At 23.5% G+C, this 25367-nt stretch overlaps 19 protein-coding genes across 19 annotated transcripts; 8 read left to right on the forward strand and 11 right to left on the reverse strand.

Moving 5' to 3' along the window:
* Window positions 1-270: 270 nt before the first annotated feature.
* AAJ76_590001041 (membrane protein) lies at window positions 271-870 on the reverse strand (the record flags this gene model as incomplete). The annotated part of the gene is made up of 1 exon (XM_024476030.1): window positions 271-870. The coding sequence occupies one exon, from the start codon at window positions 868-870 to the stop codon at window positions 271-273; it is 600 nt and encodes a 199-aa protein (XP_024330303.1).
* Window positions 871-1116: 246 nt separating this feature from the next.
* Window positions 1117-2691, forward strand: AAJ76_590001288 (phospholipase activating protein; the record flags this gene model as incomplete). The annotated part of the gene is made up of 1 exon (XM_024476034.1): window positions 1117-2691. One exon carries the CDS (start codon window positions 1117-1119, stop codon window positions 2689-2691), a length of 1575 nt encoding a protein of 524 aa, XP_024330304.1.
* Window positions 2692-2858: 167 nt separating this feature from the next.
* On the reverse strand, window positions 2859-3101 carry AAJ76_590003272 (hypothetical protein; the record flags this gene model as incomplete). The annotated part of the gene is made up of 1 exon (XM_024476043.1): window positions 2859-3101. The coding sequence occupies one exon, from the start codon at window positions 3099-3101 to the stop codon at window positions 2859-2861; it is 243 nt and encodes an 80-aa protein (XP_024330305.1).
* Window positions 3102-4112: 1011 nt separating this feature from the next.
* Window positions 4113-5810, forward strand: AAJ76_590004284 (hypothetical protein; the record flags this gene model as incomplete). Its single annotated transcript, XM_024476044.1, has 1 exon — window positions 4113-5810. One exon carries the CDS (start codon window positions 4113-4115, stop codon window positions 5808-5810), a length of 1698 nt encoding a protein of 565 aa, XP_024330306.1.
* A 408-nt stretch (window positions 5811-6218) lies between these two features.
* AAJ76_590006390 (hypothetical protein) lies at window positions 6219-7640 on the forward strand (the record flags this gene model as incomplete). Its single annotated transcript, XM_024476045.1, has 1 exon — window positions 6219-7640. One exon carries the CDS (start codon window positions 6219-6221, stop codon window positions 7638-7640), a length of 1422 nt encoding a protein of 473 aa, XP_024330307.1.
* A 29-nt stretch (window positions 7641-7669) lies between these two features.
* On the reverse strand, window positions 7670-7924 carry AAJ76_590008095 (hypothetical protein; the record flags this gene model as incomplete). The annotated part of the gene is made up of 1 exon (XM_024476046.1): window positions 7670-7924. One exon carries the CDS (start codon window positions 7922-7924, stop codon window positions 7670-7672), a length of 255 nt encoding a protein of 84 aa, XP_024330308.1.
* Window positions 7925-7933: 9 nt separating this feature from the next.
* AAJ76_590008443 (hypothetical protein) lies at window positions 7934-8272 on the reverse strand (the record flags this gene model as incomplete). Its single annotated transcript, XM_024476047.1, has 1 exon — window positions 7934-8272. The coding sequence occupies one exon, from the start codon at window positions 8270-8272 to the stop codon at window positions 7934-7936; it is 339 nt and encodes a 112-aa protein (XP_024330309.1).
* A 307-nt stretch (window positions 8273-8579) lies between these two features.
* AAJ76_5900010004 (kinetochore nuf2-like protein) lies at window positions 8580-9833 on the reverse strand (the record flags this gene model as incomplete). Its single annotated transcript, XM_024476029.1, has 1 exon — window positions 8580-9833. One exon carries the CDS (start codon window positions 9831-9833, stop codon window positions 8580-8582), a length of 1254 nt encoding a protein of 417 aa, XP_024330310.1.
* A 639-nt stretch (window positions 9834-10472) lies between these two features.
* Window positions 10473-10634, forward strand: AAJ76_5900010644 (hypothetical protein; the record flags this gene model as incomplete). Its single annotated transcript, XM_024476031.1, has 1 exon — window positions 10473-10634. One exon carries the CDS (start codon window positions 10473-10475, stop codon window positions 10632-10634), a length of 162 nt encoding a protein of 53 aa, XP_024330311.1.
* Window positions 10635-10927: 293 nt separating this feature from the next.
* On the forward strand, window positions 10928-11536 carry AAJ76_5900011099 (protein transport protein yif1; the record flags this gene model as incomplete). Its single annotated transcript, XM_024476032.1, has 1 exon — window positions 10928-11536. One exon carries the CDS (start codon window positions 10928-10930, stop codon window positions 11534-11536), a length of 609 nt encoding a protein of 202 aa, XP_024330312.1.
* A 145-nt stretch (window positions 11537-11681) lies between these two features.
* On the forward strand, window positions 11682-13409 carry AAJ76_5900011853 (vacuolar import and degradation protein; the record flags this gene model as incomplete). Its single annotated transcript, XM_024476033.1, has 1 exon — window positions 11682-13409. The coding sequence occupies one exon, from the start codon at window positions 11682-11684 to the stop codon at window positions 13407-13409; it is 1728 nt and encodes a 575-aa protein (XP_024330313.1).
* A 195-nt stretch (window positions 13410-13604) lies between these two features.
* On the reverse strand, window positions 13605-14240 carry AAJ76_5900014411 (nuclease domain containing protein; the record flags this gene model as incomplete). The annotated part of the gene is made up of 1 exon (XM_024476035.1): window positions 13605-14240. One exon carries the CDS (start codon window positions 14238-14240, stop codon window positions 13605-13607), a length of 636 nt encoding a protein of 211 aa, XP_024330314.1.
* Window positions 14241-16198: 1958 nt separating this feature from the next.
* On the forward strand, window positions 16199-17332 carry AAJ76_5900016370 (sulfite reductase subunit alpha; the record flags this gene model as incomplete). Its single annotated transcript, XM_024476036.1, has 1 exon — window positions 16199-17332. One exon carries the CDS (start codon window positions 16199-16201, stop codon window positions 17330-17332), a length of 1134 nt encoding a protein of 377 aa, XP_024330315.1.
* A 72-nt stretch (window positions 17333-17404) lies between these two features.
* On the reverse strand, window positions 17405-18535 carry AAJ76_5900018706 (hypothetical protein; the record flags this gene model as incomplete). The annotated part of the gene is made up of 1 exon (XM_024476037.1): window positions 17405-18535. The coding sequence occupies one exon, from the start codon at window positions 18533-18535 to the stop codon at window positions 17405-17407; it is 1131 nt and encodes a 376-aa protein (XP_024330316.1).
* A 129-nt stretch (window positions 18536-18664) lies between these two features.
* AAJ76_5900020446 (hypothetical protein) lies at window positions 18665-20275 on the reverse strand (the record flags this gene model as incomplete). The annotated part of the gene is made up of 1 exon (XM_024476038.1): window positions 18665-20275. One exon carries the CDS (start codon window positions 20273-20275, stop codon window positions 18665-18667), a length of 1611 nt encoding a protein of 536 aa, XP_024330317.1.
* A 23-nt stretch (window positions 20276-20298) lies between these two features.
* On the reverse strand, window positions 20299-21285 carry AAJ76_5900021456 (trna-dihydrouridine synthase; the record flags this gene model as incomplete). The annotated part of the gene is made up of 1 exon (XM_024476039.1): window positions 20299-21285. One exon carries the CDS (start codon window positions 21283-21285, stop codon window positions 20299-20301), a length of 987 nt encoding a protein of 328 aa, XP_024330318.1.
* A 712-nt stretch (window positions 21286-21997) lies between these two features.
* On the forward strand, window positions 21998-23323 carry AAJ76_5900022169 (protein disulfide isomerase; the record flags this gene model as incomplete). The annotated part of the gene is made up of 1 exon (XM_024476040.1): window positions 21998-23323. The coding sequence occupies one exon, from the start codon at window positions 21998-22000 to the stop codon at window positions 23321-23323; it is 1326 nt and encodes a 441-aa protein (XP_024330319.1).
* Window positions 23324-23566: 243 nt separating this feature from the next.
* Window positions 23567-23953, reverse strand: AAJ76_5900024124 (hypothetical protein; the record flags this gene model as incomplete). Its single annotated transcript, XM_024476041.1, has 1 exon — window positions 23567-23953. The coding sequence occupies one exon, from the start codon at window positions 23951-23953 to the stop codon at window positions 23567-23569; it is 387 nt and encodes a 128-aa protein (XP_024330320.1).
* Window positions 23954-23996: 43 nt separating this feature from the next.
* AAJ76_5900024641 (nucleolar protein) lies at window positions 23997-24470 on the reverse strand (the record flags this gene model as incomplete). The annotated part of the gene is made up of 1 exon (XM_024476042.1): window positions 23997-24470. The coding sequence occupies one exon, from the start codon at window positions 24468-24470 to the stop codon at window positions 23997-23999; it is 474 nt and encodes a 157-aa protein (XP_024330321.1).
* Window positions 24471-25367: the final 897 nt, after the last annotated feature.

Below are 25367 nucleotides of genomic sequence, written 5' to 3' on the forward strand. Positions count from 1 at the left end.
TAATTTTTTATAACAATTAACTTTTTATTTTATTTTTTTTTTTATAGTAGCAATCAAAGTTGTGTTGTTTCACTAAATTCACTTTCTTGATTAAATACTTTTATACTCAAATAATAAAAAAAGTATTTGTTGTATTACGATCAAATACATAAATAGGACGTGTTTTTAAATTAATATAGGCCAGTGCGTTTGAGGAGTAAAATTAATAAAATTTTTGCTTTTTATTTTATTTTTTATATTTTAATTAAAAATTATTAAATATTTTAATTTTCACAAATTAATTAATCCTCTAATTAATCCTTTAGACACAATTCTTGATACAAAGCATATCATAAAAATATCCTCTACCGTATTATCACAAAGACAGCTTAGACCAGTAGTATTAATATGCAAGACTATAAATTCCACTACCAGTTCATATTCAATTCCTTTATAGTTCCAAATTTTCAGTATAAAGTTAAATATCCAGTAGTAGCTTAAAAAGAGAACTTTTAAAAAATCTTTCCATTTTAAATGCAAATATATTTTTAAAATATAAAAATACAGCATAAATTGTAGAACTTCAGAGACAAAACATTTCAGCAAATCGAAGGAGTTATAAAATTCATGCAGGAATATTTTACTTATTAAGAGTAAAACACCATAAGCTATACATCTTACTAGTGATGGCTTTTTATTAAACATAATATGTCTTAATACTTCTTTTTTTATTAGAAATAGATCGATTAGTAGAAGTGTGTCGTTAACCTCAAAATACTTGTCTAATTTTTTATGGCAGTATTTGCATTCATAATTTGATTGTAAATTGTTATTTAACTTACCACAATTTATACATGCAGAGATATTTAAGAAATGTTTAGTGTCACTCATAAGGGAAGAAAGATTGATTTATTTTAAATAGTAAATTGATGTCTCTAAAACACAAAAATTAATAAATATTATTAAAGTATTTGAAAATAGATAAATAATTAAAGATAGGTATGAACAATAGATAAAAATTATAAAAATTATTTAATGATAGATAAATAGTTAATGAAATTTTAACACTATAATTAATTTTTGTACAGTTATATTTTTATAGGTAAAAGTTTAAAATCTTGACCCTTAATTTTTAATATGTTAGAAATACAAAACATGATAAATTGTAGCACAAAAGATTTAAAAGATGTAATAGTAACAGATAAATATATTATAACTGTAGGAAGAGAAGAATTGATATTTATTTATGATAAAAATAATACGCTTATAAAAAAATTAAACCCAGACTCTGGAAATGTAAATTCTGTGGTATTTGATAAAAATCTTATTTATGTTGGATGCCAAAGTGGAGCAATAAATATTTTTGATATCAAAACTTCAGAAAAGTCAGTTTTATATGGACATACTGGAAATGTATGCTGTCTAAAAATAAGAAATAATATTTTACTATCTGGATCATGGGATCACAGTTTAAAGATGTGGGATATAAATAAAAAGATCATTCTTTCTAGCATTGATCATCCAGGTACTGTATGGTGTGTTAGTTTTATTGATGATAACAGGTTTGTTACAGGATGTGCTGACAAGGTATTAAGAATTTATAAAAATAATTATTTGGAAATGACAATGACACTTCACAATTTTTGTATAAGATCTGTGTGTGTAAGAAATAACTTTATCTATTCTGTAGATAATGAAGGAACACTTTTAAAAACTAGTCTAGCGGGAGATTTATTAAGTCATAACTCATTTAAAGATTTTATGTATTGTGTGATTTTATATGGCGAGAATTTATTGTGTTGTGGCGAAAATGGTAAAATTTACATACTAAACAATAATTTACATATTATTGATGAAATATCAGTGCCATGTACATCTTGTTGGAAGGCATTTTTACATGAAAATATTCTTTATGTTTGTGGATCGGATGGTACACTTTATGTCTTTCAGGATAAAAAAAGTGATGAAGACATAAAAGAAAAATTTAATAAAATTAAAGAACAAAGAGGAGGAATAAAAGAATTTACATCTGATGGACAGAAATATAAGATTATTGATAATATTGTATATCAATGGTTAGACGATTCTTGGGTACAAATAGGTGAACAAGGAGAATCTTACGATTACAGTTTTAATGTTGAATTAGAAGGTAAATATTTTACGCTTTCTTTCAATAAAAAAGATAATATTTACGATGTAGCGGAAAACTTTCTTAAAGTTAATAAACTTAACTACGAATACAAAGATGAAATTATTGAATATATAAGAAAGAATTTTAAACAAGATAATTTTAAAACATACGAATCAATTAATAGTGAAGGAGTAAAAAGAACCCTGGCTTCATTTAATAATATAAAATATATTTTTATAAATCTAAATAAAATAAATAAAGAACATGGTGAATTTCTAGAGAAAGAATTACTGTGGTTACTTCAGAATAATATGAGATTTGTTGCATTAGACTTGTATAGATATTTTACAGTGCATGGATTTAATTTTGATTTAACATTTTTAATGCGCTTTGCTGCGAAAGACAGAAAAGAATCTTTAGCATTTACAAGATTAATTACAGTTTTGTATTGTGACCCTCCTTTTAATCTAGAAAGCTTATTTCCTGTGATACAAAAATTGAGAGACATAGGATATCTTAATGACAGTGATTTAGATGATTATTACAATAATAGATCTGTGAGGAATCAATTACAATTGTAATAAATTATTTACATGTTAAATTATATTATTTGCATTATAAATTATATTACTTACATTTTAAATAATATTACTTACATTTTAAATTATATCATTTACATTAAAATTTATATCATTTGCATTATAATTTATATCATTTGCATTATAATTTATATCATTTGCATTATAAATTATATTATATTTGTATAAAGCTCTCTATCATGTAAAAACATTCCATTTATTTTTTTATGACACAATGTCAGATGAGTTTTATTTTTAAATTCTATAAAAGCCTGTCCAGGCATTTTATTATTTATTCTAATAACATAAGACTTGGAATATTGTGATAGTATTTTATTTAACTCATATTTTATCCATTTAACTTTTACTTTATAATTTAGATTATAAATGTAAAGAACAAGCTTTTCTTTCATGGGTCTTAAAATGTAAAAAAATCTTATGTTTATTTAAAAATATTCTACTGAAAAAATCATTAAAAATTTAAACAAATAAACTTTTTTGCAAATTTGTCTACCTTTTTTGAAATCAATAAAAAGTATATAAATTTGTGAGGTTAAACAACCAAGCGATATTTTTTTTTTAAAATTAGTACCTGTATAATTTATGTTAAAAAATTTGTGTCTATTCTATTAGACCCAATTATGTTAAGTACTTATAGGTTACATCAATTCGTTAACGACAATATTTCATAATCTAAAAAATTGCATAAATTATTCCTGTTCTCTAGTGTATTACTATTAGTTAAAATTAAAATTTATAAGATAAACAAAAATAATTTTAACTGTCAATATTATTCTTGAATACTTTACACAACCATTGTAAATAAAAAGTCTTAAATAAATATTTGTGATAAAAACTTGTTGCAATTGTTGAAATTGATGAAAGCGTTTCGTCACGTAAAAGAATAATTGAAAGCCTACAGGCCTTATTTTATTTTTGATAAGACAACTATAATACAGTACAAATTTTGTTTCTTTTTAAGCAATTAATTGTACTTTAAGATCATGGATGTAATGTTCAATATTAATTATGATTTTTTTACTTTCAAATATTCTTCTCTGAAAGTTACAAGAATTTAAGCTTTAAATATTCTACTGTCAAATTTCTAAAAGTCTAAGATTTACAAGTGTAACCTTAATTTAAAGTACAATTAGATAAAAATAATGTTTCTCATAATAATTTGACGACTGGTTAATTCTGTATACATTTAAGCGAAAGTATTTTTTATGTATATGCAGTAAAGAATTTTCTGTGATGTATATTAACATTTAAATTTTATTATTTATGCTATTTTAAAGATATAACAAATTTATTTAAAATTTACATTTTTGTTAACAAACTTTTTAAAAATTTACATTTGTGAATTCGTACAAACAAATTGATTAGAAAGCTAATTTAAAATAATTTAATTTTAAACCCTTTATATGTTAAATGATTATAAAAACATCGATACTTTTTTACAAAATTATTTTAATTCAGAAAATAACACTGTACTATTAACAATTCACCAGATGTCAAAAAATCTTTCACATTCAAAAGCATTCTATAAATTTTTAAGAAATAAAATAAAAAAATTAATAAATTATCGCATAAACAGCATTAACGAAGAAAATGTTTTTAAAGAATATGAATGGATAATTAATATGATACAACTATTTAAAAAAATATTTAGGGAAATTAAAAACATATATAAGATAGAAAAAGAAATACTATCTTTGTTTAAACACAGAGTGTTAAGCTTAAAGACTTTATTAATTAACTTAATGTCTTCTAATTATGTAAACAAGAAATTTAATAATTTTGATAAATTTTTACATATTAATAATTATTTCGGATTGGGCTTTAAAGAGTTACTTGAGGTTGAAACGGTACAAAGGCTTGTTATTTATTATAAAGATTACAGTATAGCAGATTTAGAAAAATCTTTTGAATATTTTAATGATGATTTTTTACAAATACAAGATAAGGTATTGTTTTCTTTGTCTAATTTAGTAGATGAATTTAATATTTTTAGTTGTTTACAAGAAAAAGAAAATATAGAATTTTTAAATAAGCTTTTTACAGATAATAAAATAAAGTATAAAGAAATTATTCTTACTTTTTTACAAGAAAAGTACAGTTATAATTCACTGGTTAAAATTACCGATGAAAATTTGTATGTAAATATTATTTTAGCAATGTATAAAGAATATAAAGAAGTAGATCAATTTATTAAAACTGTATTTGTTAGTGTTTTTAAAGGTTTAGATATCAATTATGAATATTTTGTAAATTCTTTAGATTGTGTTACTAGTAGATCAACTGATTTATATGAATTTTCTGGTATTATTTACAATTTTATTTCTGAAAAAGAGATGTATGAACAACAATTACGAAAAACTTTATGTTTTAGATTAATTAATAATATTACAACTGTTGAAGAGGAAGAAAAATTTATTAATTTGTACAAAGTAAATGCAGGTGATGTTTATTCTTACAAAATGTTGAATATTTTAGAAGATTTTAAAAAAAGAATAATTTTTAATAATTCAGAAATTATGATGATAAGAAAATTTCAGTGGGCAGAGTTTGAAAATACAAATGTTTTTTTAAAATCTCTAGATAATTTAAAAAAGAAATATGAAGATGAAATTGCGAAATTTGAACGCAAAAAAATAATTTGGATGGATTTATTAAGTTCTGTAGATGTAGAAATATTTAATAAGAATTTTACCTTAAGTCTTTTACAATACAAAATATTACTAAATTTAAATAATAAAGAATATATTAGAAATTTAGATTATTTACATAAGAAAGAGTTAAATATATTATTGGAATACAAGTTGGTTGTTTTAAAGGATGACAATTTTTATTTAAATGAGGATTGTGAGGGATGTTGTCTTAACATTAATAAACATTCAATTGTTAAAAATAAATCTGAATTCTCTACTGAATTAACGAGAGATTGTACATCAGAAGTTCTAGACAGTAAAATTATGTTACAACTAAAGAAGAACAAGACCCTAAAAATTAGTCAATTAAATTCTCTTGCGGAGCAAAATAGAATTTTTGAGAGGCTGGATATTTTAGAAAAAAAAGGATTTTGCAAAATTGAAGAGGATACGGTATCTTATTGTCCTTAAATATTAAATAATTTTTATGCTTCTATTATGAAGAATCATTATATTTTAAAGAAATATTTTATGCAATTTTATTATGAAGAATCATTATTTTAAAGAAATATTTTATGCAATTTTATTATATTTTGAAATTTGTAAAAAGCAGGAAAGGTAATTTATAAAGTGTATGTTTTTTAAAATGACATTAATAAAAAATATTCTACTGAAAAAGAGGCTCTTTGATATAATCAAAAATTCGAGAAATTTACAAATTGAATAAATTTTAATTTTATGTATATTTCCTTATTATTTGATAAGTAATACCTCTTTTAATTATCAACTCTAGATAGTACAGTTAAAATATTTACAAGTTTCTATGATTTTTCTTACAATTTTATTTGTAATAATTAATAAATTTATAGTTACCCTTAAATGATTAAAGATTATGCTGTAAAATATTTTATTTTTAAACAATTTATTAAAAATGTAAGAAAAGATCTTAATGAACAAAGTGCAAGTATCTTTGCGATTTTAAATGAAAAGTTTTTAATAAAAGAAGAAGTTTTTTATAAAAATAGTGAAGGAATATTACTAAGTAGATTTGATGATAAGTGTGACATACTACTAAAAAATCCTTTTAAGAAAATAAATTGTCAACTACAAGAAGTTACAAGAAAGAACAAACTCAACAAGGAGGATATTTTTGAAACTTTGCATTTTTTAACTTATGACACACCTTTAGGCATCAGACTTTTAAAAAAAAATATTTATAAGTACGTGTCTGACAGATCCAGCATAAAAGATTATGTAGATTATTTAAAATACAACAAAAATAATGTAAATATTTCTATGCATAATTTAAAGAAAGAAGAAAATGATTGTAATGAAGAATTGGATAGTTATAGTTTGTTAAATGCTACAAATGATTTACAAAGTGAAAAACAGTTAACTATAAATAATACTGAACAAGATGTATTAGATTGTGATGTTAATTTGAATATTCCTAGTTCAGAAGTATTTACAATCCCTGATTTTGATTTTATTTATCTTAAAAAGTTAATTAGGATTTATTCATTTATATTTAATTTCTGTTCTAACAAACTGCCACCCAATACAACGATAAATAAGTTAGTTAAATCTTTTAAAGAATATGCTTATGTGTCTGATATTATCGGTGGAATTCATGGATTCCTTATAGAAAATTTATTAGAGGAAAAGCAGTCTATTGGACTTGAAAATTTTCTTAAAAATATTAAGTCTGTGACAAATTCATTAATTGATGAACACAACAGTAAAGAAATAATTACTGGTAATGAAGTGGGTATGAAAAACTGGAAACTTAAATCTAGAACATTTCTTCTAGAAATATACAAATTTACTAAAAATCAATATATCCTAAGTTTTTACAACGCTTTAAATAAGAAAAGCCCTTTTGACTCTGAGGATACAATTAGCTTAAGGATTTCATTAGTAGAATTTTTTATTAATTGTTACATGGCAACAAATATTTTCAGACAAGTGATATTAAATGAGGCGAAAAAAGTTAAGTGTTTAGAAAATAAAATTGTTGAGTTAGAAAAGGGATATAATTTGCAAGAGGAAAGATGTGCTGATGAAGTACAAAGTAGGATTTTTGGTCTAAAAAAAAAAATAATTTTGTCTCCTACTAAAGCCGATATTGGACAGATTGGCATTTATAAGATCTTTTTAGTTAACGATGAAATTTTTATATCCACTGATAATACATTTTATGTTCCAGGTAAAAATACTTTAGAGGACATAATTAATAGCACATGTGTTATCGAAAATAATACGATTAATAATTTAAAAGATGTTATAAAATACTTGTACTAAATTAAATATCACTATAAGTTTTATTAATTTTATATATTATTTTTTTTGTCATAAAACATATTAAAAATAACAATCTGCCTCTTCATTACATCAAGTAGATCTTTTTGCCTTTTAATATAATCTTTAACTACGCAGGATTTTTTACCATCATTAGAAACCTTTTGTAACTCTTTATAATCTTCATTTACTTTACGTTCAAAAAAAGATTTATACGCTGGTGATTTAAATTGACTGATAGTGTCTAACAAGTTTTTACATAATTCTTTGGCTGAAGAAGGAAGCATAAGGGGTTGTTATAAAAACTTACTAATGTCATTTTTAAAATCTTTAATAATCATTTTACGTTGATTTATAAGACGATTCTTTTCCTGTTCTTCTTCTGCCTTTTTAGTGAAGTAACGTAAAACTTCTTTTTTATTTTTTACGAATTCTAAGAAGTCTTCTGGGATTTGAATATTATCAGATTCTTTGATTGCCTGATTACAATTCTTAATAAAATTTGATATTTCAGAAGTAGGAAAAATATCATTGTTTTTGTCTTCTATCTTACTAACTATTTCGTTAAGGTTGTTTATACACTTGGATAAGGTGTCTTTAAAAATTATTTTGTTGTCTTTTTTAAATGCCTTCATAGGGGATATTTACAATATAATATAATTATATGAAATAATTTAGATATAGAAAAAGAGAACCTTTAGTCAAAAAGTTTGAAAAAATGATTTTTATAATTTAATCTTTCTTATATAATTTACTAACAAGAAGTAATTTAAATATAGAAAAATGAATTGAAAGTAATGGGACAGGCTTACAATTCAAAAATAGTTTATTAAAAAAAAATAGTATCTATCTTTGTCTTTTTATTGTAAAATCCAATAAACTATGTTCATCTTATCAACATATTAAGAATATTTATTAGCATCAATGTAATATTTTTAATCTTTATAAATTTCGCTTAATATTGTTAAAATATAATGCTTGATTATCTTTAATATTATTCAACAAATTAATTATGTCATTCACATAACATTCATGTTCATTTTTAACCTTAATTATTTCATATTCTAAATTCTTACAATTTTTAATATTTGCATCAATAAGATCCTGTGTAGTATTTCTTTTCTGTGAGATGGTCTTATAATCTCCTTTTAACTTATCCATTTTACTGTATATTTCTTCTGTACATTTTTTATCATTTTCTTGTAAATTAAAAATTTTTGTCTCAATATGGCTAATCTGCCTATTAATATAATTAAGTCTGATTTTACTAGCATTAATTGTACTTTCAATATTTTGTATCAAAATGTCTGTAGCAGAAATAAATGATTCAATTTCTTCTAGCTTATTAGAAACATTCTTAAGTGTCATACTTTTTTCAATAAGGTACTTTAAATCTTCTTTTGATTTTAATAGCTCATTAATTCGATTATTAAGATTTTCTTTCTCAACTTTAAGTGAATTAAGAGATAACACTTCTTTATTTAGTAACTCTTTCATTTCTTTTAATAGCGAAACTAATTTAGCAGGATCACTGACTACTTGTGTTTTTAAACATTCAATTTCTTGTCTAAGATTCATTATCATTAATTGATACGAGCTTAGTTTGTCATTTAATTCATCACGATCTTGTTTTAACCTTTCAGTATCGGTTACAAGTCCTCTTTGTACTTTAATAATCTCTTTAAGTTCATTATCTAAATCAAGTATTTCTGCTTCAAGTAAATTTTTATTATTACTTTGAGTATTTAGATTTACTTTTAATTGGTTAATTTCTTTTTCTTTACTTCTAATTTTTGTTTCAATATCTTTTTTTAAAATATTCTTTTCGTCATTTATGCTCTTAATTTTATTAAAAATACCTTTTTTTGTATCCCGATACATTGAATAATTAACAACATAAGAAAGAATACTAATAAGTCTTCTAGAATCGCATGATAAATCTTTTATATTAAAATCAGAAATACCAATTTTTGTTAAAAATGAATATATACGCTTATATATTATCATTTGATACAATGACTCCTCTAAATTACAATCTAATTCAACATTACAAAAATAAATTAAAAGATTTTCATAGAGACGCAAAATAAAACTATTGGTTGGTTTTAAAATATCTGATTGTCTTAAATCAATGTCAATGTCACTAAAATACTGGACAAGGTCTTTTGGTGAGAGGTCAGGGACAAAAGATGGCATTTTTATGGGCTAAGAATTTTGAAAAATTTATTTAAAAATTGTATAATTTCTGGTTTTTGACAAACAAACAATAAAATAAACATGTTTATATTTTAAGATGCAAAATAATTTTATTTAAAACATTATTTTAGACATTCAAGATAAAAAAATTAAGTGAAAAATGTATTTAAACGATATAAAAGTTAGTATTTATTATAAATGTAATATTAAAAAATTATAAATTGTATTTATAAACTTTATTTTTAACATGAATATAAAAAAATTATAAAATAGATTTAAAATGTTCTGTTGTGTTTCCTTTAAAAGAACTTAATATTACTATATAAGATTAAGCAAAAAATTATAAACAGCTTTTTTTACTGCATCATATAATAATAAAAGTTATTTAAGCAAAATTAAAATATTTTTTTAAGGACAAATTTACTTAATTATTATTGAGTTTTGTCTTTAAATTACAGATAATATTTTTATAATTTTGTAAGTAAGTAATTTAAAATGATTAGTATGCATTTAATTTATTAAATTTTATTGTTTTTGAACAATAAAAGCTTGTATCAAAATATAGTCTTTGTAATAGATATTCATTAGTTATACAAATTTACCGTTGTTAGTAAATTTAAAATTATTTATCACCCTTTTATGGATTTTGATACAAATATAGAAATAATTGATAAATCTGAAATAAGTATCTATAATTTGAAATCTTGTATTGATGATTATTTAGAAAATAATAATATCAACAGTATACATAAAATCTTTTTTGATGAATTAATTGATTATATTAATGAACATATTAAATAATTTAAATTTATATTTGCGATCTACTAAATTGGTAGAGCACATATATGTTTATAAATTAATCTTTCTGTTTTGCTCATTTCTTTTGGATGTTAAACTATGTACAAATATTAAACATCATTATTATGTCTTATAATCTTACGAATATTTTTTGATTAAAAGTTTTCGGATTTTTCTTATGTGTGTTTTTTCTATACTTTATTAGACAAATTATAACTTAATATTTACATGCAATTTTAGTTAATGAACATATTTAAGTGTTGTTTTACAATTCAATTAATTATTTTTTTTACCCTATGGATATTGAGTTTGGCAAAGAAGCTCTAAAAAATGGAAGTTCTTATGTATCAAGAAAATTAGATCTAAGTTTTTTAAGATCATACTTCAATATAGACAATACTTATGTTTACAAGAAAAGTCTTATGATTATATTTCCTTATATTTTTAATTGGGAAGATGACTCTACAAACAGGCCAGACTTGTACATTCCGATAATGAGTTTTTTTACATACATCCTTGTTAAGGGAATGTATTACGGCATACAGAATTGCTTTACTCCCGAAAAAATCGGATTTATATTTTCTAGGCTTGTATTTCTAGAAATGATATTTATTGCTGTTGTAAAAGGATTGGCTTATTTTATGAATATTAATCTTAAAGTTCTTGATATGGTTTGTTATTCAGGATATAAATATTTTACAATATTAATTCTACAATTAATTCCTAGAATAAGATTTATTAGTTTTCTAATAACCTTATATTCATACATTAGCTTCTTTTTTTTTCTGAGTAGATCACTAAAAAATAGCTTTCTTAATGAATTCACAAGTGATAGAAATAAGAAAATATACTTTATATTTGGTTTTGTATCTATGCAAATTGGCTTTGTATTTATATTTTCATAAAAAATTAAAAAATTTGTTTGTTTTTAAGATTTATCATGCATTTTAAAAAAGACTTTGTTTGTATTATTTATGCAAAAAAACTATTTAAATATTTTTAGCATTACTAAAAATCATAGTTTTTTAAAAATAATTTGAACACCCCGAAATGGTATTTAAACTTATTAAGAGCGTGTTAAAGAAAAATGTAAATTACCAGGGAGATTTAATCTCTAATAAAGAAATTATTGAAAAGAATTGTATTTTACAGCTAGATGATACAATTTTGATTTTTAGTCAAAAATATAAATTTGATCTGATAAATATAAAAAATTTGAAATATAAAGATAAGTCTTTATATTTTACTTATGACCAAACAAAATATAGATTTACATGTATATTAGATTTAAAAGATTTGTTTAATAAGTTGCATCCTTTAACAACGGAGAATGAAGTACTGTTTACTACTAAAGATTTTATTTATAAAATTTATAATACTAAAACATCATCATTTGTTCAGGTAGATAAAGATCTTGTGTTAGAAATAATTAAAGATGGAGGCTTATTTTATTTAAAACTAGAAACCGACGATGATATTATTCATTTTGAAGAAATTACTACCGAGACACAATATTACATTGATAATAAGAATAACACTTTTGTTTGGTCAGTATTAAAAGAAGGTTCATGGTATACTTTTAGTATAAGTTTTGATAGCAATTTGACATATCTTGAATTTATCAGTAAGTATGTGTCAAGCACCTATAAAGCAGAAGAAAATGAAGAATATTTTAAAAAAATGGAGGAAGACAATTGTAATTATGGAAGCAATGAAGAAAATGAAGTTATTTTTGAAAGCTTAGAAGAAGAAGGAGACGAATACGGGGAAGGCGAGGTAGTAGATCTTAATAATTTAGAAGATAAGAATGATCATCTTGGAAAAAATGAACATTTAGTTGTTGGGAATGGAAGAGCATTTGTAACTCGTGAATCATCCGTTGGAGTTTTTGAAAATACTAATGAAGGTTTAGAGTTTAAAGAGAATTTATCAGGTATTATGAAAAATCCTGCAAAAAAGATTATTTCACATGACAATTGTAAGACTCTTATTTATTTAGACAAGAATGATAATAAAATATTGCACAAAATAGATCTTGATAGGGCAGATGTTGTAGAATCCTGGAATGTTAACAGGAATATAAATGATTATTTTGATGGATCAAAGCTAGTTGACAGTGAAACACTTATAGGGTTATCCGATTATTCTGTGTTTCGAATAGATCCACGTACAAAAGAAAAGGTAACACAATCTAAGGAATATAAGACTAAGAATGAATTTATGTGTGGCATGTCAACTTCTAATGGACATGTGGCAGTAGCTAGTAAAAATGGAGATTTAAGGTTGTACGATAAAATTGATAAAAGAGCGAAATCTCTTTTACCTGGGTTTGGTGATGAAGTAAAATATGTTGATGTAACTAGCAGTGGTGAGAATATTATATGTACTTGTAAAAATTATTTGCTTTTGTATTCAGTTGATGGTAATTATAAAAATCAAGTCGGTAAAGATAAGCCTGTTCCAAAAAAACTTACCTTAAGACCTGAACACCTGGCTTATATTAATGAAGAGATAAATTTTACACCTGCTAAATTTAGCACAGATAAACACGAAGATAGTATTATCACCAGTACAGGTAAATTCGTAGTAAAATGGAATCTTAAAGATGTTTTAGAAGGAAAGGTATATTCTTACCAATTAAGTAGATGCAGTGATTTAGTAGTGGCAGATAATTTTGAATTTGGTGTAAATGATAATATTATTGTGACTATGCCTGATGATGTAAAAAGTCTTAAAGGGTGTGTGTTAAGACGACCTAATAAGAAATCTTTTGAATAAAATGTTAATTTATTTCTTGTTCTAGTCTTTGTACTTTTTACAGACATTTGTATCTATTTATTAATTATAAAACTTCTTGTTCCAAAAGCCTTACCATAATAATAATAAAAAACTTATACTTAAAATAAATTATATTTTAAAATTAAAACAATTTAGTAATTTTTATTTACTAATTTACTAAAAACACGATATGTGTTATATTTCTGTTTCTTTTCTTCTCATCTTCTTGTAATCCATTGGTAAAATCATATTATTTAATCCCCATATACCTTTCTTATTCTTCTTGGCTGTATTTTCTACTTCAATAAAAAGGTCTTTATAATTTCCAAAAATTTCATCTTTCCCGCTGTAAACACAAGCCAGTCCTGATTTTAACATTTCAATATTAACATTAGTATTGAAACACAGTCTCTTTAAATATACAATAGCTAAAATTCTGTCATATCTATCTACACCCAGTATTTCCAGTTTTACTTTTTTGTGTAATATAAGAGTAGACAAATAGTCTTTGCTTTCTTTAGACAATGGTTGTGCAGCTACATTAAAATATCGTATTTCCGGGGCATCAATACATCCAAGGCGTATTTTTAATTTCGGATCTGACGATTTGTACTGTGCAGATCTGAAAAATGGTGTGTGAAAAAAATGAAACCCATCACCATCAGAAATATAAGTCACTATACCTGACAATTTTATTCCACTACATCTTCTAGGTAAATCTTGTATTGTTGTTATACGAGCAGATTTTTTCCATATGTAGATAAGAATAAATACAATGATAAGTATTACTATGATAGCTATTCCCTGTGCCTTATTTATTTCTATTTGCATATTAAAAGAAGGGATAATTAAAATTGGTAAAACGAACAAAAATTTAATAAACAGTATAAATAAGTTTAATTTCATTATCATAATTTAGTATTTTAAGGTAAACATTTTGTATTTTTTGTACTTTGGTTGTATTCTACTGTGCTAGTTTATATAAAGTTTCAAAACATTTCAGTTATTAAACTTATCCTAAGGAATGTTTATTATGGGTGCAAATGCTATTTGTTAAGCTTATGTTAATTTAATATACAAAGGTCGCTATTTGTAATTGCTTTAAAAATTAAAATAACTATGCTTGTTTTGTCAGATATATTTCATAAAGCATCTGCATGACAATTATGTTTTTCAAACCAGTTCGTTTTTAATACAAATTAAAAATAGTAAATAGCATAAAATTGCGAATAAAAAAACGTATTGCTTATATATGCAAAATATAAGTTAATACTTGAGGCCAAATATAGATGATATTTTTGAAGAAAACTTAAAAAACAAATTGATTAAAAAAATGCTAAATTGACTATTTTTTATAATCATGCATTGATATAAGAAAATTAAAAAAATTGAGTTTATATGAAAGAAAGTTGAATATTTAAAAGCTCAACTGATATAATTTTTATAGAATTAACAAAATATATTTATTTGTAATGTTAGATAGCAGCAATAAATATATTTTAAGCAACGACTGATTATTTCTCCTGCAAGGTATTTGAATAAGAAAAAAATTATTTATTGCAATTTTAAATAATGAATAGAAAATTTTTATAAAATATTTGTTATGATTTTTATAGATTAACCTTATAAAATTGTATAAGTTTATAAAATTTTTAAATAGTACAATAAAAAGTTAATGAAGTAAATTTTATTTAGCTACATAAATAAAATCCTACAAAGCCAATTTTTTCTGTTGCTGTGAATTTAAATCAAAACTTAAATTCTAAAAAGTATAATAAATGAGAATAATATTTCTAAAATTTTGTTCATTTTTTTAAAAGCCTTTATAATATGCAAGTTTTAACAAAAATGAATTTTTTATAAATCTTAAATTGTTTAAAAAAAGCAAACAAAGTTAAAAAACAATCTGATAAGATTTTCTTTATATTTTTTCTATTGATTTTAAAACAGCAACATTGCAATTTATAGTGCAAAATTTATTTAAATACACAAAATAAATAGCGTTAAAGTATTTTTTTGGACATAAGCCGAGTATTGTTTTACTTTCAATAAAAACTTTTTCGCTGTTTATTATTTTTTTTAAAGAAAAATAAAGGGATTAATAATCTCAATTAATAAAAGATTGTTTGTAATTAGTTGCATTTATTTATTCATCAAAATTTAATGTCTTGTCTTTACAATGCTAAGAAAAGCATTTCTTGTCTATGGCGTCGTCGTGAAAGTAAATGTCGAAATCAGGTAAAAAAATGCTGTAAAAGACAAGTTAGACGTCTTAAACTATTTTTTTCTTTAATCATTTTTAATATATTTTGTTATATTATCAGCAAACTTTTGTACCATTTAAAAAAATTGAGCAGCTTGTTAGAGATACAAATGAAAACAAATAATTGTCTGGTCTTCTATGTCTTATTTGTTCATCTAAACATTGTCCTGTTTATTATCATTAGTAAATAATCTTCTTGCATACAAAATCTCTTCAAATGTGTTGTATACAAGATCGTTTATGCCATTAGTTATAAAAAAATCTTGTCCTTTTACACTAAAAAGTAGTATTCTAAAATGATATCTCTCTTTTTCAGTGAGACTTACAGTTTACATTTTTGTAATAATTTTATCTTAAGATTTTATCTTTTATACCATTTACCATTCTTAAAAACATAGTACAAAAAGATTTCTATATAATAATACATTCTTGTTTCTTCATCTTTTTCTTACATTTAAAATAATGAGAAAATTCTGTATATGAACACATTTTTATGCCCAAAAAATTACTTTAAAATCTCTATCCCATGAAATTCAATAAATTAGAATATAATCTAAATGTAGATTTTGTTCCTTTAAATATTAGAAATTTCAATAAGCTTATAATTAAAAAGACCAACTATACAGGTTCTTATAAAATAAAGACAAACGAGAATATAAATTTGATAGATACAAATATACTAAATATTGAAAACCTTTTCTGTACATGGAAAAAGGTATATAAGGTTCAACTTAATTATACATTAGATTTTGTTCCTGGTGATAGTATTGGTCTACTTTGTTCAAATAATGATTTGCTTGTTAATGAAATGTTAAGTTTACTAGAAATGTCCGGTGATACATTATTATATATTGAGCAAGTTGGAAAAACGGGGTTTCAATTCGAAGGATCTTTGCGTGACTTTTTCAAGTATATTTTTGATTTTACTTCATTGCCTAAAAAAGCATGGCTTATGGATATTTCTAAAACCTCTAAAAATAAGCATGATATTGAATATCTGTGTTCTAAAGAAGGAGTAAAAGATTATTTAAGCATCATTAAGAACTGGAATAATGTGCTTGACATTATATATACATTTCAATGTAAACCAAGTTTAGAGGATCTTATTATGAATTGTCAAACAATTAAGCCAAGATATTATTCACTTACTAACCACGTAAATGAAAAATGTGAAATTTTAGTAGCAATTATTAAAAAAGGCGATAGATATGGACATGTTTCCAATTTCATAGATATGCAAAATTATAATAATTTAAAGATCTGTCACAGACCGAGTAAATTATTTAGATTAAATTTTTGTAAAAAAGTGTTGGGTATTTGTACTGGAACTGGCATTGCTCCATTTTTTTCGTTTTTGAAAAATAAAGAAGACGATCAATATATCAAACTAATATATGGATTTAGAAATCAAGAAGATGATCTTATTAAAGATGCAAAATATAAAAACACAGAAATTATTAAAATTTTATCTTGTAATAAAATTTATGTTACTGATTATTTATTACAAAATTTAAATAAAATAAAAACATACATTAAAGACGGATGTTTGGTTTATGTTTGTGGCCGACCTGATATGCAAAAAACTATTTATAGCATTTTTAATGAAAATTTTTCTGAAATTGTGAAAGAAAAGAGGCTATTTTTTGATAGTTGGATATAAGGATGTGTACGTCTTTTAGATAACTACACAACTTTTATGATTATTTAAAATAAAATAAATTTGATTATTCATTTAATTTTCGACCAATTCATTTTTTTTCCTAAACATTTGAATTACAATTGCTATAAACATCATTAATATAAAGAATATTATCAATAACATTTTCAAAAGACTGAAAACTTTTTTACGATTCACTAATCCATTAAATGAACTGTAGTAAAAATATCCCTTTTCATATGAAATTCCAGTTATCGATAAATCACATAGCTTTTTTTCACAAAACAGCTTAAAATTTTTAAATAAATATCCCTTACCGTCTGCAGTTCCTATAGAGACAAACTCGTCACTGTCAATTGTCATACATGTAATTTTCGGTATTTTAAAAAAAGCTTGAGTTTTCCCTAAAAATATTAACTGTGAATCAACCCCCTTTAAATAAAATACTAAGGTTTCATCTCCTAAACAAGCAATATCTCCAATTTCTTGTTGATAAGAATATTTTTTGCCATTAAATACAAAAGAATATTCTTGATTTTCAATGGCCACCTTGTGTATGCGATTTCCTACTATAAAAAAATCGTCCCATGTATTTGGTATGTCAGTTTTTCCTTCTTCCCTTTCTACCAATATTTTATTTCCTACTTTTTTTAGTGCATAAATATATTCTTCCTGTATTTCGTCTTCTACTAAAGTATTAGTTGAACTCTGTTTGTTGTACTTTTTTGTCTTTTTAACTTCTCTTATTTTGTGTATTGCATCATAAATTGCAAAAAGTTTTTTATTTGAAATAAATAGAAGATGTCTTTTAAATAACAATACATTGGCAGATTTCTCTATTTTGTTGATTGGAGTTAAACTTGTTCCATCAAATTTGCATACATAAATAAAGTTTGTACCCCTGCCTGCAAAAAATAGCGGAAAATCGTTTAGTACGCCACTTAAACTTTTTGTAGAGGTACTGATGCTACTATCTTCTTCATCCCTTCTTAGATCATCTATTTCTAGGCACATTTCTCCCCTAGATATACTGAGTCCAACAATTATATCTTCAGTTTCATAAAATGCTATGTCTTTGTAAGTTGTCTCGTCAAGAATTAGTATTCCATTTTTTTTACCAAAATCTTTACTTCCACCGCCGCCAGCTGCTATCACATAATTGTAGTAAGTTTTGAGACTAAAAACAGGAAAAACAGGTGCTTTCATAAAAAAAGGGTAAAAAAGATTATTTTAAGCAAAGTAATTTATTATTGGTGAACTAGAAACCAATAAAAATATTGTTTCGGGTTGGAAATTTAGTAATATTTTTTTATACATATTATAAATTAAATAAATTTAAAATTTGTTAGCTTCTTCGTTTACATTTTTAAAATCTTCTGATAAATGTTTACTTACTGATAAAAGATATTTATACCAACATGTAGTTTTACCAGCCAACTCTCTTTTAATATTAATAGGTGCATCTTTATTATCATTAATAAGTTCAATAAACTTAATTTTTATTATTCCATATAATTCGTTCAATAATTGTTTATGACTTGTAACATAATTTTGTAATTCTATATTAAAATTTTTAGAATTTTTAAAAATCAAATCTATTTCAGTCATTTTTTGTTTTACAATCTCAAACTTTAGACTTTCAATTTTTTCATTTATAATGTTTTCCGACCTTAAATTAATATCAGGGAATTTTTTGCTAATTTTTTCATGTACATTTTTTAAGATAACTTCATCTTCTAAAACAGTTTCTGCAGTAGAAGACATAATGTAGTCTTTTAGGTATAAATCTAATCTATTAATAAATATCTCATCCACTTCATTATTATTAAACTTGGCTATAAATGTACAACTTTCGTCAATAAATTTTTCAATTTCTTTTCTAAACATCAATCTATTATTTAAATTATCATTTAAATTCGATTTACTAAAATATTCTATAGCAATTCTTCCAATAGTCTCATTAAATTTTTCACTGTCTATGTTTAAAATTTCCATAAGCATTTTAATATAAACTAATATATCTTTGTACTTAAATATATCTCTTACATTATTCATAAAATAATCATTAATATTTTCTAGTATAATATCGTAATAATCAAAAAAGTTTTTATTAAAAATAACAAGAAAATAACTATTTACAATTTCTGAAATCATGCAGTACATAAATTGATCATCTTTTTTAATTCTTAAAATTAAAGATTTTCTTTCTAAATTAAAAGTATCAATGAACTCATCAATAGAATCTAATTGTCTTCTTATGTAAATAATATCTAAAAATTTTGGTGTAATAAAAGCATTTCGTAGTGCAAATAAGTCATTAAAAATTATTCTATGTTTTCCTTTTGACATGTTATTGACAATTTCACAAATTTTTTTTCCTAACGTACTAAAATTTTGTGTTACTTGATTTTTGTATTCAGTTATAAATTTAAAAGTTTCTAATTCTACTTTTTTTAAGTAATTTGTTGCAATCTCATTAAGATTTTCATAAGATCTGTAATCTTTAAAATGTTCTAGAAGTAATTTTATTTGTTTTGCATTTTTTGCTAATTTATAAAAATACAATTTATCCAAATTTGTTAAATTTTCACAAATTAATTCATAAAATGATCTTAGTAAACACAATTCATCTAATAATTTACAGATTAGACTATTAAGATTTTTATGGTCTTTTATTTCTTTCTCAATTTCTAATATCTGTAAAGATATTTCTCTGTATTTCAATATTATCTCATCGTTAGTGTCAATTATTAAAGGTATTTTATTTTTTACATTTTTTAAATCATTACATCTTTCAATAATATTTAAGTAATCTTTTGAAATATGTGAAAGCATCTTTTTTTCTTTAGATTCTATTTCTTCTGTAAGAATCAAAGATTCTTGTTCTTTATCTTTTTGTCTAAGCATATTTTTTAACCTTATTTCATTTTCAAGTGTAATTTTCATGTACAAAGGGGTTTAAAAAAGATTTATGAAATTTTTCTAATGTAAGGATCCATCCCAAGGTATACTGATTCAACATTTTTATCTTTTATAAATGTTTCTAATACATCACATAAATTAATATAATCCTTAAGTTTCTTACATAAATTGATATGTTCACTAAATTCGGGATATTGTTTCAAAAATTTTTTAAGTAATTTAAAAGTATGTGATTTTATTGTGTGTATGTCGTATTCATTGTAGTTTTCTAAAAAAATATTTAAATATTCTTTATAAATAGATATATTAGTCTTACTATGTCTTTTAATAAAAATTAATGGATTGTATAAATGCGTCTCTGCAACCATTACACCATCACATTTAGTGTATTCTACACAATTATCTATATCAGAATTATTAATAATATTACCGTTAGATATTACTGGAATATTAAGTGAGGCCTTAATAGCTCTAATGTGATCCCAAGAAGCAAGCCCCGTATTTAAACCTCGTTGATCTCTTGTTCTTCCGTGAACTGTAAGCATTTTACAACCTGCCTGTTCGATCATCTTAGCATATTCTACACTTTTTTCTATTGATTCAAATATTCTAATTTTACAAGTAACAGGAACTTTTAAGTTGTTTGATAGAACTGTAACTATTTCTTTTACTTTAAGCAAATCATCCATTAAAAATGATCCGTAATTGCCCTTACGTGCGATCTCTTGTGGGCAGCCCAAATTAATATCTATGGCATCACAGTATTCCTGTAAGATAAGTGAAACTTTAAGCATTTTGTTTACATCATTACCACATATTTGTATAATCAAAGGTCTATCAATTTTATTTGTAGTGTACCATCTATTACTCAAAGGATTTATTTTTGACCTAATAAAAGTATCACAGTTAACCATTTCAGTATAGCAGATGTCTGCACCGTAGCGTCTAGCAAGAATGCGCCATGCAAGTTCTGAATTACCGACCATTGGTGCTAAAACTTTATATGGCTTTTTTAAGTTTTTTAAAAAATTCATGTAAAAGATTCTTAGGGGTCTATTAAACAATATTTGCAATAACGAATAATACTTAGTCAAAAATGAGAATAGATAATAGTAAACTATAACTTTTAAAGTGGTTTTATAATATAATACATGTAATAACAAGTACTGTATTTTATAAGAATTAAAGCAAGAAGATAGAAGATATTTTGAATATAGAGCGTAATTAAATTTTTTAAAGATATTTAATAATAAATTTTAAATTATAACTTAAGTTTATACATTAAAGTTTTACCACTAATTAAATGAAAAATAAAAGTGTTTAAAATAACATTTTATTTTATACATCAAGTTTTGTAATTATCTTACGAAAAGTTTACTTATTAAAAAAACATTAAAATAAATTATATTATAACACAATTTAATATGTTTTTTTGTAACAAAGAATATAAAATTTTATCTTCTAATATCAACCATTTAATAATTTTTTTGTAAAAAGTTTAATTATAATATTTACTTTTTTGGAGGAAAGTAAATGTTGATAATTGCACATTAAACAGCCAATTATTTTTTTACAACTGTTACTACTTCTAACTAAAAATTGAATAAATTATATGTACAAAATTAGTTAAATATCATTTTTTTATAATAAATAAAATGTTAGTCTTTTTGTTTGTAAATTACAAACAAACTAAAAAATAATTGTTTTTTTAAAAATATAAAAGCATAATTTTTTTACCCCAGTAACATGAAATTGATTTGTTTAATATCATTAATCTTCAGCAGAACACTGTTAGTTAACAGAGAAGATGATGTTAAATTTGTTAATTTGGAAACTAAACATGATGATAGTATTGAGAAAGGCAAAGGAAGAGGCCAGCTTGATGATCTAAACATTGAGTTAAACAATGAAGAAGAAATGAAGAAATTTCATCTAGTTTCTATGATACCTGATGTGCCCGAAGGAATGGGACAAGTATCTAAGATTATTGAGAATTTTGTGACTGATGAAATAGTTGAAATGAAGAAAGGAGAAAGATTTTTCTTAATTTTTTTTGTAGATGAGAAAACAGCTTTACTACCAGCTGAACATGTTAATAATGATATGAAGATTTTTATTTCTACAGACAAAAAACTTGCTGAAGAAATGAATACACCATTTCCTGGTGTTTATGGATTTAATCCAAGAGATAAAGTATCTTATCAATTTCAACTTAATGAAGAAACTGTTAAAACAATATCTTCAATTGTTAGTTTAGATCTTATTGGTGTTCTTTCATATGAGAATTTGGAAGCTTACAGGGCTACTGGATTGCATTCTTACTATGTGTTTATCAAGCCAGAAGATATCCCATCATTTCTTTATAATTTTAAGTCTACAGCCACGAAAGTTAAGCATTTGGGAAAATTTTGTATTATTCCTTACAAAGGTGATAGGGAACAATTAAAAGTTTTTGGAATGACGGAAGAAGATTTGCCAGGGTTATTGTTTATCAATAATGGAGAGAAGTATCCTTTGAAGAAGTGTACAGAAAATGATATTGTGAAATTTGTTCAGGATGTTTTAGATAAAAAGTTAGAACCAGTTTATTCTTCACAGGACGAACCAGAAAATAATAATGAACTTAATGTAAAAGTTATCACTAGAAATAATCTTGAAAACTTTAAAAATGATAATACTAGAGATAGGCTGCTTATTTTTAGTTCACCCGGATGTTCGTATTGCAATCAATTAAGACCTATTTTAGAAGAAATAGGATCAGTTATTAAAACTAATGCCAATGACAAACTTGCCATTGGAGCATGTGATATAACGATTAACGACATTAATGGATTTGATATCTCATCTGTACCTAAGATTTATCTTATAAAAGGAAAAACAGGGGAAATTATTTTGTTTGAAGCAAAAGAACGAACTTTTAATACTTTAGCCGAATTTATTAATTTAAATGGAGAATTTAAAGTAGATTTAAAATCGTTTATTAAAATTGAGGAAGAAAAAGTGGAAACTCCTGTTTCTGATATTGAGGAGAAAAAACCTGCTGAAAGTATCCAATCTGATCGAGGGTTATAATTAAAATATCTATTTTATTCTAATGTATTTTTTAATTTCGTAATAGTAAAATTGTTCGACTTTTACGATTGTTATATACATAAACTTAACGTGTATTAGCTTTTCTTTCATGCTTAATTAATTGTAATGTTTAAAATAATTTATTATATACAAAAAAGTAAAGTATTTAATAATTATAATTTTACCATTATAAATTAATTTTAGTAATAGAAACGACACACAATCAAAAAAAAAATGTCTTTATTAAATATATCTTTTAAACCCATTTTCGTCTTCTATAAGTCTTTTCCGCTGTTTCTTTTTTATTCCTTTTGTGTTAATATAATGTTCTGCATAATTAACAATATCCTTTTCGATATCTTTAGGATCACAGAAAAAGCTGGAAGAAATAACTTTACATTCTTTGTTTTCCTCAAAAAATAAAGCATCATTAATATTTCCAAATTCAAATACATAAATGTATCCTTTATCACATTTCTGTACTGAAATACATTTACCTTTGTCTACAATAATCTTCATTTTGTATTCTAAACTGAAAGATACAATATTCTCTTTTCTTTCTATAAATGTTTTGACTTCTGTACTTGTATTTTCTTTATCAACTGTAAAATTAAAATGAAGTTTCAACATCTCAAGCCAAGGATTAAAAATAATCAAAATATATCAAAAACTTTTAAATTAATGATTTTTCTGCTAATATTTCGTTACAATAATCATGTATGTCTTTTTTATAAACCAAAAAAGAGCATATCCTGCATGATTTATAAACACCATTTGTATTTAATATTTTATCTTTAAAAATAACCAATGATCGTTTAGAAAATACTGGCTTACCATTTCGATCTAATTCTATCCAATTATTTTCTATCAAAGATGTAAGAATATTACCTTGTACACTCCGGTCAAAGCATAAATTTTCAAATATTTCCAAAATTTCTTTGTTTTCCTCTTCATTGTAACCAAGAATTAGTTCTCTACTACTTCCAGTATTAATCAATATATAACAAGACTTGTCATACCATTCTATAACATCAAAATGTATTTTACGAAGTATTGATTTTATTTCGTGTAGATTCTTTATTTTTTCCTTTTCGTAAAATCCAGTAGAAAGTAATTCATAAATTATATTTTGATGATCAACATCCATTAAAAGGAGGCTTAGAAATATTTTCTTAATTCGATTTACAAAAAAAAAACTTGGAAAATAATTTTTAAGAGAAACAAAATATAGTTAAATATAAAGAAAAGTACATCTAATCAAATTTAAAAAAAGTTGAATATTTGTTATATAAATTTATTTCTTTTAATTTTACAATACATCTTCTATCTATATAAAAAGTTTGAATCCGAACATTTATTTATTTTTTAATCCTTTTTCTTTTAATTTTGGAAAACGTTTTTTTAAATAAATAACAATCTTTTATAGTTTGACTATATTATAGCAGCTTATAATTTTTAAATAAATTTTCCTTTAGTTGTTTTCAATTATTCAAGTTGTAAAATGTGCACTATTGTCATTTTATAATTTAAAGTATGCAATGTGTTATTTTTAAACAATACATACATACATAAACAAATATACACATAATTTAAACAAAGAAAGCATGTATCGTAGTCAAGTCCCCATTTTAAATGGGATAGCGTAAGCTAGTTGATATATAAAAAGAATTTATAGTAGAAGAAAAAATAGATATAAGTCTAACTTCATTAAATTAAAAATATTTAGCTCGCATGGACAAAAAATGCGTGCATTATGCTATAAATGACATAGATATAGATGATAGTGTTTTAATCAAAAAGATTTTAACACTAAGAGTAAAACAAAAAAGTTAAAAATAGATTCATTTTATTCTACGATTAAAAAAGAAATTAAATTTTTAGCACTAATAGCATTAAAATTGAAAGTAATAATGCTGAAAGAATTGTTTTAATGACTTTAGTAAAAAAAATGTTCTTTTAAATTAATTTTCTTTTTCTTGCATGTTTACGCTCCTACTCCTTATAGTGTTATAAAAGTAAACTTATCTAGATTTGATATGCACTC

Source organism: Vairimorpha ceranae, assembly GCF_000988165.1.
Source record: "Vairimorpha ceranae strain PA08 1199 chromosome Unknown NODE_59, whole genome shotgun sequence".
In the NCBI taxonomy this organism is placed as follows: Eukaryota; Fungi; Microsporidia; family Nosematidae; genus Vairimorpha; species Vairimorpha ceranae.